Source organism: Bactrocera neohumeralis, chromosome 3 (genome assembly GCF_024586455.1).
Source record: "Bactrocera neohumeralis isolate Rockhampton chromosome 3, APGP_CSIRO_Bneo_wtdbg2-racon-allhic-juicebox.fasta_v2, whole genome shotgun sequence".
NCBI lineage: Eukaryota > Metazoa > Arthropoda > Insecta > Diptera > Tephritidae > Bactrocera > Bactrocera neohumeralis.
In genome coordinates this window covers 35,295,122-35,307,185 of record NC_065920.1, presented here as the reverse complement: position 1 = coordinate 35,307,185, position 12,064 = coordinate 35,295,122, and the positions used below count along the sequence as shown (strand labels likewise).

Below are 12,064 nucleotides of genomic sequence, written 5' to 3'. Positions count from 1 at the left end.
TTGACAGTCATAACGAAGTCGTAGGTAATTGGGTCTATCTTGGAACCGGTATTAACACCAACAACAACGTCAGCCAAGAAATCCAATGCAGAATAACTCCTGCTGACAGGTGCTACTTCGGCTTGAGTACGAAGTTGAGAAATAATGTCCTCTCTTGACGAGCAAATACCAAATTCTACAAGTCACTCACCACCTCCGTCCTGCTATATCTTGCAGAGGCATGGACGATGACAACATCTGATGAATCGACGTTACGAGTTTTCGAGAGAAACGTTCTTTTCCACATTGGCAACGGTGAATACCGCAGTCGATGGAGCTATAAGCTGTACGAGATATACGACGACACTGACATAGTTCAGCGAATTAAAAGTCAGCGGCTAAGCTGGCTAGGTCATGTTGTCCGGATGGACGAAAACACTCCAGCTCTGAAAGTATTCAACGCAGTACCCGCCGGTGAAAGCAGAGGAAGAGGAAGAGCTCCACTTCGTTGAAAAGACCAGGTGGAGAAGAATCTGGCTACATTTGAAATCTCGAATTGGACCCAAGCAGCGAAAACGAAGAGCGACCGGCGCGCAGTTGTAAACTCAGCTATAACCACCTAAGCAGTGTCTACGCTAATAAAGAGGAAGAAATAAATGGTGGTTAGACAGAGTTCTAAATCGATGTAGCTAACTTGTACTAAACATTATTACTTACTTACCATTTACTAACCCATTACAATTATTCCGGTTTCATTATTTGGCTTTATCCTGGACAGATTCTAAAAAAAAATGCCAAAGCATTATAAACCACATCCACACTTCTTTTGCAAGGCATTCTTACCGAGCATGTCTGAAATTTCGCCACATTGTATTCCTTCATCGTAATGACTCCTTTGATTTGCTTCCTTTGCTTACTTAGTCGCACTTTCGCCAACAGCGCGGCGCTCATCCGTCAAAGCGGCGGAAAACGGAAATTAATTTGCTGTGCGGCTGGTGCGAAGTCAAGGCTTCGCAAACCTTTTCAATTTCTTTTCATTGTCATAATGAATGCCTTTTCAGGTGTTGTCGTCAAATGCTAAAAAGGATAAAGGGCATGAAAAATGTAAATTTAATGGAAACAGAAAACGAAGAAGGAGAGTAGCAATAAAATTTATGGATTTTAAATATTCTCAAAATATTTTATTCAGACTAATAAATACATGCATGCATTAAAATTATTATGTTTTTCCCTCACTGCAGATACCACGAATGTTGCTGTAAGCTGCTTGTTGCGCCAACTGTCCTTCAGTGTCGCAATTGCTTGTCAAGAGTACACTCAGTATATGACACCCTGAGCACACAATAGTAAAATTTTAAATGACAAGTATTTGCAAGAAAATCCTACCGCTCACATCACCATCATATCGCCCGAGTAATGCCAAAGCCACGACAAAAACGTCACTGGCATTGGCTGAAAACGGGCCAATTATACCGTCTCACACTTATTGTGACATCAATATGTATACCACTTTGCAGCAGTGCTTCCGGCACGACGAGCTACTTAACCACTGAGATATATAACACCCCTAAGAGCAACAACAACAGCACCAGAAGCCAACTGCATACACCAAGGAAACAAAAAAGCCTTACAAAATCACAGGAGCTAGAACAACAGAACTTACAGGCAACCCAAATCAAACTAACCAACACGCACCAAAGCAAACATAAACTTAGTCTCCAACCAACCCACAGTCATGAAAGTGCGCCAACTGAACGTGCTGTCTTGGCACAGACAAGAAACCGTCCCAACGTCGAGCTTAATTTGCCTACGCCTCCGCTTGAAACAAGTAGTGATGATGATGTGGCATACGGTACAAAAACAAAGGTGGAAAAGCATACGCATGTAGCATATGGTCTACAACAAACACCGACCCACCACGCCACACTCGTAAAAGTACAAAACGTAAGCGGCGGTATTCAGCCCGACACGCAGACTGTGGAGAAAATAAACTTTAGCCGCAGCTCGACGAGAATTTCAGCCAATTGGCCTCAAAACAATTTGAAGGTTAATCAAGTGTTTGAAAGTCAACGTCGCATGACGACAGCAGAAATTAGGCGCAACAGCCGGCGAATTGTTTTGCTTGGTCTGTTCGAGCTTTCCAACCGACAGGGACAACGTTTAGATGGCTGGAGTGAATTGAGCGCGGCACAAATGGCCGTAGAACATATCAATAGCAAGAAAATTTTACCCGACTACACACTGGAGCTCTTGACTAACGATACACAGGTGAGTAAATCTAAATAATGAGTAAATGTGAGTTTAACAGTTCGCTTATACTATGCAATGGAGTAGAACTACAACAATGAAATATCATAAAAGCAAATTTAGTAGTAGCAAAATTGGACAAAGCTTTTCAATACAGTTATTGTCTTCAAACTAATTTGCCTGATTTTCAAATAGTTATGCTTAATTATACCTATATGTTTTGCTGGTAAAATCTCCTTCCCCCGTACTGCAATCAGGATGTAAGTATATAAAAATAAGTGCACAATAATTTGTTTGCAAATAGGATCCAAAAAGTTTAGATTTTGCTTACTTTAATCTAGGAAGAATTCACATATAACACACAAATATGCATATTTATTTAAATCGTAAAAACTTTGATCTATAATATTGAGAAGGATTTTGTTACCGCGCTATGTGAGGTGTGGTTGACCGCCAAGTTCTCGTGAATCGTAGAAATCTATTAAAAACTGCAAGAAGGCAGTGGAGTTCCAACCGGTTCCCATTCTACTGATACCGCGGTTGAAACATAATCATCTTTACAATTACCTATACTTTTGCACTCGCCTGGTGTGCTATATTTATTAAAAAAATATCTCGATGTCGTTGATAGTGAGATTATTCATTCATTCACACTAATTCATAGTGAACACTTTTAGGATAAGAACAAAATATTATCCTTCTATTAGATTAGATTCAATGTAATGACTAAATATTTTTGTTTAATGGAAAGTCACAACGATTTTATGTTAAATAATAGTACTAAAGGGTCATCCATTTCCAGAATCCCTACCAAACCAAAGACTCTTCAAATTTAATGGGGAATATTTATTCGAAAGAACATTCTTTGGCATTTATTTTTTTGAAGATTATCTCTTTCAAATTTTACCCGCGGCTTGGACACAATTGGTCTCTCTGTTGAGTCCATTTTTCGATGACTCGTTCGAGCATTTCGACTGGTAACTGGCGAATGACACGCGTGATGTTTTGCTTCAAGGCCTGAATCAAAGCGGGATTGTTCGCATAGACTTTAGACTTTACATATCTCCACAGAAAAAAGTGTAGAGTTGTGATATTATACGATCTTGAATGTGCGATACACATTCTTTACAGAACGTGAATTTTCGTAATAAAGTTAAACGATTTGTAACCATTGTTCAGTCGTAAGTCTTACCTATTGAAAAAAGTATCTCTACCTGCATCGCCAAATTGATCATTACTATACTATCATGAATAGTAAATCCTAAAGAAATACAACGATTTTCTACAAATCAAACTGTATTGATACAAAATCTAACAAAATCAGTCAAGGTTAATATTAAAGCAATGCTAAAGCAAATATACTATACAACAAAAGCTTAAGAGGCTGTTATATATGAAAAATACTACGTACTACATAAAAAGAAATTAATATAATGGTTACAGGTATATGAAAGTATGTGGCGCAATTTTCTAAAAACACATTATATATGTACGTATTTGCTCATAAATGCATGTATGCTCAAACATATCCCTATAAAGGAATTTCAAGAAATTAATGATCAAAATAAAAGTAGGCCAAAAAATATCGCTTTAAACAAAAATTTCTTGGCAGAAAATGAATCATTTAAAAGACAATGTGTCTTATATGGAAGAGATTTACTACAAGTATAGTTGGCTAACCAGTTGCACGTGAAGGTTATACTAGTTGTAAAATGGTTTCCAACTAGTACATTTTACTTCAGAAACATGTGCACGTATTACATATTTGTACGGGTAAGCTTAGCTTACATCAAACTTTTAATGGGCAAACCAAATTAAGCGCTTAATTATGAAATCGCTTAAATGCGCGTACTAGAAAATTGGGAAAGAGCGGTGATAAGTGAAGAAACTTTTGCGCAAGTAGATATGTCTGATGATGACACTGCTGTGAAAATATATGCACTCTTTAGATATTAAGAAGAATGTAATCATAATTGAAGAAAGAGTGTGAAAACGACAATTTTTGTTGTTAGCTTTTTTGTCAAAGTTTTTTTTTGTCTTAAGAATTAATATACTCGATTTATAGACTTGTTGACTGTGCTTAAGGAAACTAAATTGTATACTTAAATTTATACTTTTTATTAAATATTGAGATACCAACTTGCATTGTTTAAAACTTTTTAAACCTCCAGTGTCTTCCAGGTTTTATAATTTAACTGAAATTCGTAGAATAAAAAATTTTAAATAGTTATTCTTATGGATCAGACCATGCAGAACATAAATTGACTCCGTTTTTCTGTAGACTCGAGTTTCAAAAGTTACTTTCAAGCAGAGTTTTCAGGTTAATTAAAATGATGATGAAGATGATATTATGGATTCATCGACATTCGCATACTTCATCTTTAAATCTATATTATTTGGAGCTATATGTATTTCACAAATTCCGAGAACTCTGTAACTCTAATTTGATCAAGATAACATTATGGGTACTCGAATAATTTTCCCAATATCTAAAGCAGAGATATATTTTTTTTTTAAATTGGATTTAATGCTTCGATACTAATACAAAAACAAATGAATACCAAAGGTCGTATCTATGATCTAATTTGTTTCAATAAATTATGGCGGCAATGTAGGAAAGTTTAAAGGTGAGCAGCTTATGATACTAATAATAATATTTTAATTATTTCGGTATTCAAGATGGTTTAGGTCACAATGAAGCGGTTCGAAAATAGTCTTATTTTAGTACTCTACAAACAACCAACCGTAATATTAATATTATTTCAATGTTCGCGAGTGAGCTGATTCTATCTCGTAAAAAAGCAACAGACTTTCAAAGCTTACAAATATTTTGAACAGGACTGTGCACATTTTAGGGGAGGAAAATCACAGTCAAGCGACTTAAACGCACTTTGTACGTGCACAATTTGGCATTAATACTAGAATTTGTTGCGAGGTAAAGACAGGCAATACAACTTCTGCGCCAAACAACCTGTACATTTACATATATAAACATGTATGTACATATGTATACGTTTCTTGAAATTTCATTATTCAATGATTCTAGCGAATAGCGTACGCTCTAAGGAACTATAAATACACTCGCACGCAACAGCATCTCAACATACATATGTACATATGTATGTATGTACATATGTAGGCACATATATGTGTATATAAGGATGTAAGGATATCCATAGCTACTGAAAGGAAAGCTCATTTCGAGTTTTAATGCACAAAACTATATAAAATATTCATGGGGACACAATGTAATATCCTGTTTAATAGGCTGAGCAAAATTTCTTTAACGAACTTTGAGCCGCTTTAAACCTGGCAAGCTAAAACCATCTTCAGTTAAATAAACAAATACTTAAATATATGTATGTACAATAAGTACGATGTATGATATAAATAATTTCTACGATACATACAATATGGTATATAGTATATTCCTAATTATACAACTTACAACTCACACCTCTCATAATTCTCTTTTCTTAAGTATCATAAGTACATGTACATATATGGATGTGTATGAATAATATATTGTATTTACTTTGGAATTCTCTGTCCGAATGCCTACCCGTCTGGCTTAGTGTGATCCCGGTGTTGGAGTTGATCGATTTTTTCATGCCATTTACACGCAACCTGACACACGTATGATTATGCTGCTGGGCTCCGCCTGCTCGGAGGTGACTGAAAGCTTAGCCAAAGTGGTGCCGCACTGGAGTATTGTGCAGGTAAGTAATCTTGCAGGCATTATAATATATTTATGTATGTATATAAGTAGTAGAGGTATCACTGAATTAACTGCTACTTAAATAACAGTGCACTCGAGGTTCAATTAATCTGAAAACTTATTTAATAAATATATTTTCGTACGCATTTACGAAAAGTTAAATTTTAAGCACAATAATTCTTTAATATAGAAGTGTATAAATATATAATGAAGTGAAATTAGTGAGAAATCATTAATTAAGGAATAACTTTTACAATGTTTGAAAAGTTTAAAAAAAGTCCGAATTTTTTATGTAATTCCTAAAAATTTTTTCTTAAATATTTGAAGCGGCTGCTTTATGATTTAATAAGTGATATAACAAAGGAGCGTCCTCAAATACCCGAGTTATCTTTTAGGAAATTTTGAAGAAATTTATTTTCCATTTAGTATAGTTAGTTGGATAGTTAGTAAGTAAAATTTTTTAATATAGCTCACCCATCCTTTAGAAGGGTTATCAAAAATGCCAATGAAGTGTTTCAAAAGTAGAGACTTCGAATGCTAAACTCAGTTATTACATATGAATTTTACAGATAAGTTTCTCAGTTGGTTGGTTCTTTATTGACATTCAGTCATTGTCCACACAGGCCTATTTAAGCCCGAGGACTTAATAGAATCAAATAACAGGTGGCGCAAAAATTATCTTCCGATGTTTTTTGGAAAAAAGTTTTTAAAAAAGTTTTTTTAAAAAATTAAAAACATTGATTCTGCTTGTGGATTATTTTTATTTGGTCTTTTAAATTTTTTTTACCTCAAGACGAGAATATGATATCATGTAAATGGTCGCCGCCACAGTTGATTGTCATTTGAGCCCTTTTTATGGCGGCTTCCATCACTTTGGCCAGAACTTCCGTCGATAGGTCCTCACATTCTTGACGGATATTGTCTTTAAGAGCTGCAAGAGTCTGAGGCTTGTTGACATAAGCCCGCGACTTAAAAAAGCCTCACAAAAAGAAGTCTGGAGTGGTCAAATCAGGCTATCTTGATGGCCAGTGCAAATCGCCAAAACGGGAGATTAGGCGCCCGGGAAATGCATCCTTCAGCATTTCGGTTGTGGCACGCAGTGTAGCGTTACAATTGTTTATTTACGTGTATTTGGCATTGGTTTCTACAGAAATGTCAAAACAGAACTGATATTAGAGGTCAATTGCAAAATTTATAGCATCTTCTGATCATCTTTTCATTCATCATTTCATCTTTTGCGCCACCCTGTATATGTGGCGAAGTCAAATTGTGCGCAGTGCAACTCTGACATAGCTTTCTGGTGTAAACCAACAAATTGCTGACCACGACGTGATCTACAATATTTTTTAACGTGAGCTTAAACGATAGCACTGAAGTAACCGATGGGGTAAGTATTGTGGTTGCCGCTTCTACAAATATTTTCTGTCCTCGGATCCTGCTCCCAACGATGTCGGACGATACTATCGAGGCATATTTTTACTCCCTCGATTTTTGGTTCGAGGCATCGCAAATTCTCAACGATTCCACTAAACTAAAAGACGACCACGTGTGTTGCATTAGCTCCGAGCTGAAATCGCCGCCGTGTCAAAGAAAGTCAATTTACTTTTGGGTAACGACCGCTCCAGTCGTCCCAAGGTCAACGAAACTTAGCTCGAGCATGTCCTACCTCAATGCAACTGTTTGCAGCAAACGGCTCACCTGTGTTTAGCTACGAGGAAGTCATCCTGAAGTTAGAGCTGAAACTTAGCAAAACTTAGCAGCTGCGCGGCCAGAATTGTTTATTAAAGTGGACATTTGTTGTCCTTCCTGCAGTAACTGAGCGAGTCCTGAAGCAAGGCTGAAGATCGTGGAAGCCATGCGGCGACTATAGAGCACTGCCGTTCCAGCAGGACTTTTCTGCAATCTTAGCTGGTAAAATAGTTTTTTCCAAGATTGACCTTCAGAAAGGCTTTCATCAGGACGCCGTTTGGACTATATGAGTTCATATGACGTTTGGTTTAAGAAACGCCCCTCAAACGTTCCAGCGACTAATGAACGAGGTGTTTCGAGGTTTAGAGTAAGTCTTCACGTACCTTGACGACGTTTGCATCGCATCAACGTCCATTGACGAGCATAAGGCACATATTCGTTTAGTCTTCAGTCGTTGGAGTGACTTCAACTTAAGCATCAACGTCTCAAAATCAAAGTTTGGATTTTCTGAGCTTGAATTCTTGGGACATTCATTCACGAAAGATAGGATCCACCCACTTCTTAGCCGTATAGAAGCTTTAACGCAGATCCCACTTCCGAGTGTTGTAAGAAACTTAAGCGTTTTTTAACCATCCTGAACTTTTATCGTCGATTCTTGCCAAACGCCCTGAAACATTAAGGACCACTTTTTGCCATGAACCCAAGTAACGGAAAAAACGACAATATCACTCTTCATTTGACCGAAGCAACTAAACGCCACTTCGAAACCTGCCAATCTCAGTTAGCAAATTTCGCTATGATAACTCATCCGCTGCCCAATGCAGAACTATCACTTTGATCGTTGATGGTTCTTGCTTTTCGCTACACAAGGCGACATATCGACAAGTCAGGCAGTTCGACTTTATATCCAAGATTACTCCGATATACGTTAAAGGTGAAGAGAATGTCGCGGTTGATCTTTTTTCACGAATACAATCTCTGACCGCTGCTGCAATCAATTACGACGAGTTAGCCGAGAATCAAGTCGACGATGGAGAATTAAATTCGTATCTTAATGATATAATTTATCATTCTCTTAAGCTGAAGAAATTTGATTTACCATGTCCCTATGGGTCGCCTACGCCCATTTGTAACATCGAAGTTTCGCTCAGCATTCCTGCAAGCAATATACAATTTGTCGCATCCTGGCATACGTGCTACTGCAAAGATGCTGTATTAGGTTCAAACGGAATAAAATCATCCGACAGGATAAAAGTGTACAGCGCCGAGAGCTTCCCAGTCATTCGAGCACTTACACATCGACATAGTGAGCCCGTTTCCGTTATCGGAAGTTAACAGGTATTGCCTTACGATAATTGATAGATTCACCCAATGGCCAGACGCTTAACCAGTACCAAACATGACGGCACCGATAGTTTCTAAAGCCGTATGATGGTACCTCCCACAATGAAATGGCCTCGTTGAGCGATGACACCGCACATTAAAGTATTGGATTATGTGCCACAATACAGATCAGTGGACGTCCTATCTACCAATTATTTTATTGAGGTTAAGTGCAACCTTTAACGTAAGTGTGCCCAATTAGGCCTAATACCTAATCCCGTGCTATTTTGTTTACAAGTTTTTTAAATAAACAAAATAAGTCAATGCTACCCATCATTCAAAGGACAGTTATTTTAAATTGTTAAAAATATATTCAACTTTACATTTGAAAAATGTCAAACCATAAATCATTTTATTTCATATTAAATTCACATATGTTAGTTGGCTGGAAGCAGTTGCCTAGCCGGTGGTGATAATTAACAAGTTTTGTTGTGAAAAGTTCTAAGAGTTGTGTAAAAATTGTTTAAGACTGATATTATAATTGGGTAAGTGCATATATATACATATATATACTAAAATATTTGTACATTATAGCATTTTTTACCGAAATATATGTTTTAATATGAATTTTATATAATAAACTCATAAAAATGTTAAATGCAAAGTTAGAACGGAATTTGGTACATTGAAATTTCACCTGTACCGATCTACGTGCTATGAAACGGAATTAGGAACATATAGCATATTTCGTTTTACTTTGTTTTGGGGTTGAAAATTGAGTTTTAATATATATTTAAATTCTTAGCTTAAAGTAAACTCAATAAATTGTTTAAAGATCAATTTTCCACCAGTTTTACTAACTAAATACTTATTATTTTATGTTTATATATCGCATCAAATGCATAGCTGACAAATAATGTCATTAAAATATTTGAAGTTATTTTATTTTATTTAACTAAGTAATTTTCTATGTGATTTATGTGAATAAAAATGTTTCGTTGTGTTCCACGTATAAACTGTGTAAGTTTTACTAACAAATTGCTAGGAATAGTTGAAATAAGAACCTTTTCTAATGTAGCACGGAATTAGGATTTTGACAAAATTTTAGAACGGAATTGGGGCCAATTGAGTGTTTCAGAAAAGCATTAATAACAAAAAAAAAAACGGTACAAAAATTATATCATTTGAAAAGTTAATATGAAAAATAAAAGCTTTATTTACGATTTGTTTATAATTCTTCATTCCGTCTAACTTTTGATTCACTGTAATGTGCGTATATTCATCAATCTACCTTAATATGCCGTAATTAGGAGCATTTACCTTAAGTAGGACATGGCATGTACGCCTTCGGAGCTCTTTTACGGCACAACGCTTCACAAGCTTTCGGATTTTATCATCGTCCCATCATGCAAGATCTGCGACCCGTCGATACTTCTTGACATACCCCAACAAAACCGTTCGCTCACAGCAAGCTGGAATCAAGCCACTACGTCTTCATTTGAAATGACTCAATTCGTCCATCGTATCCGCACCCTACAGAGGCCTATTCAGGGTTGTCAGCAGCACTAATAAGTACTTCTTTATCGAAATCAACGCTAGCAAGGTCAAAGTTACCATGATTCGCCTAAAGCCCGCCTTTCTCGCAACATCTACGGCTCTCTAGGAGGGGATACTGTGGCGGAGTCACCACTAGGTGACTCTGTGCAACTCTAACAAAGCTTTCTGGTGCAAACCGCCAAACATAATAATGAATTCGTACCACATCTTAATGTAAAATGTAAATACAAAATATTTGATATAAACGACAATCAATCAAACACGTGTTAGCGCGTGAAATGAGCTTTCCAAAAAGGTATAGCATGACCCGATGCGACGAATAAAACTAGAACTACGCGCTTTCAGCGCCAACTAGCGAAAATACCGCAAGACTTTTTTGACAACCTAATATATGTACATATATATGTACATATGTACATATCATTTTTTAATATACTTATATACTATATGTATATTTTTATCTATCAACACCGTATTTGTCATTTTATCAAACATTTATCTGAACATATTTTAATACAGTCTACGAACTTGACCCTTTTTTTGCTGAAACATATTATATAAGTACTTGTAGTATATCAATATATACAGATATTTGCGCACAGCAACATTGCCACCATGCACACATGCAAATTACAGAGATATACATATATGCATATGAACAACAAAAGTTCTTTTGGTCTTTTTTTATGCCCACAGGTTTCGTTTGGTTCCACTTCACCAGCGCTCAGTGACCGCAAGGAATTCCCCAACTTTTACCGTACCGTCGCACCAGACTCATCGCACAATCCCGCGCGTATTGCTTTCATACGCTTCTTCGGTTGGGATACCGTTACCACATTTTCCCAGAACGAAGAAGTCCACTCATTGGCTGTCAATGATTTAGTAACTGAACTGGAGGCAGCAAATATCTCCTGTGCGGCAACCATTACATTTGCGGCGACAGATTTCAAGGAGCAACTATTACTGCTACGAGTAAGTAGATTTGTCGACTTATGTTTGCGTCTGTATGTACATAAGCCTCAGACACAAATTTGTACGTATACATACATATATAGTATAACTGTTTTATATATTTAATGTGGTGATAATTCTCATAAGCTCATCAATTTTGGTTTTGACTTCTGAGCATTTTTTGGGTATACATATACATATGTATATGCATGTAGGATATATACTTGTATATAGTTTATAACATTTATATTTCAACAGAATGACTGAAAGCTTTTTCATATACACTCGAGAGTTAAAAGCAATTTGTAATTAATATAAAGCCAGACGGGCTCATACCTTAATTGTGAAATTATAATCTTAGTGTTTGGAAGCCCAATCGGACACTTTTGCTCTTGTCCATTTCAATTTCATAAGACGTGTGTTCAGCGAATTGCTTGACAGCTACTACAGATTATTTGTTCTACAACTTTAGAACTCGAATGCGATTTTTACGCGTATCAAAACTCTTTAATGGTACTGGTGCCACTCTCTATAAGAATTTAAGTTCGTAAAATGTTGTACCAACCTTATCTCAAAAAGAATACGTTGGTATGCAATGTA

At 36.4% G+C, this 12,064-nt stretch overlaps 1 protein-coding gene across 1 annotated transcript in view; it reads left to right on the top strand.

Annotated features, from left to right (window-relative positions):
- Positions 1 to 12,064, top strand: part of LOC126754037 (gamma-aminobutyric acid type B receptor subunit 1) — a 45,339-nt gene that overhangs the window by 18,195 nt on the left and 15,080 nt on the right. Inside the window, exons 2-4 of the mRNA XM_050465892.1 lie at positions 1,221 to 2,247; positions 5,802 to 5,945; positions 11,210 to 11,485. Of these exons, the coding sequence (XP_050321849.1) occupies positions 1,396 to 2,247; positions 5,802 to 5,945; positions 11,210 to 11,485 (1,272 nt within the window). The 5' untranslated portion in view covers positions 1,221 to 1,395. The remainder of the gene's footprint in view (positions 1 to 1,220; positions 2,248 to 5,801; positions 5,946 to 11,209; positions 11,486 to 12,064) is intronic.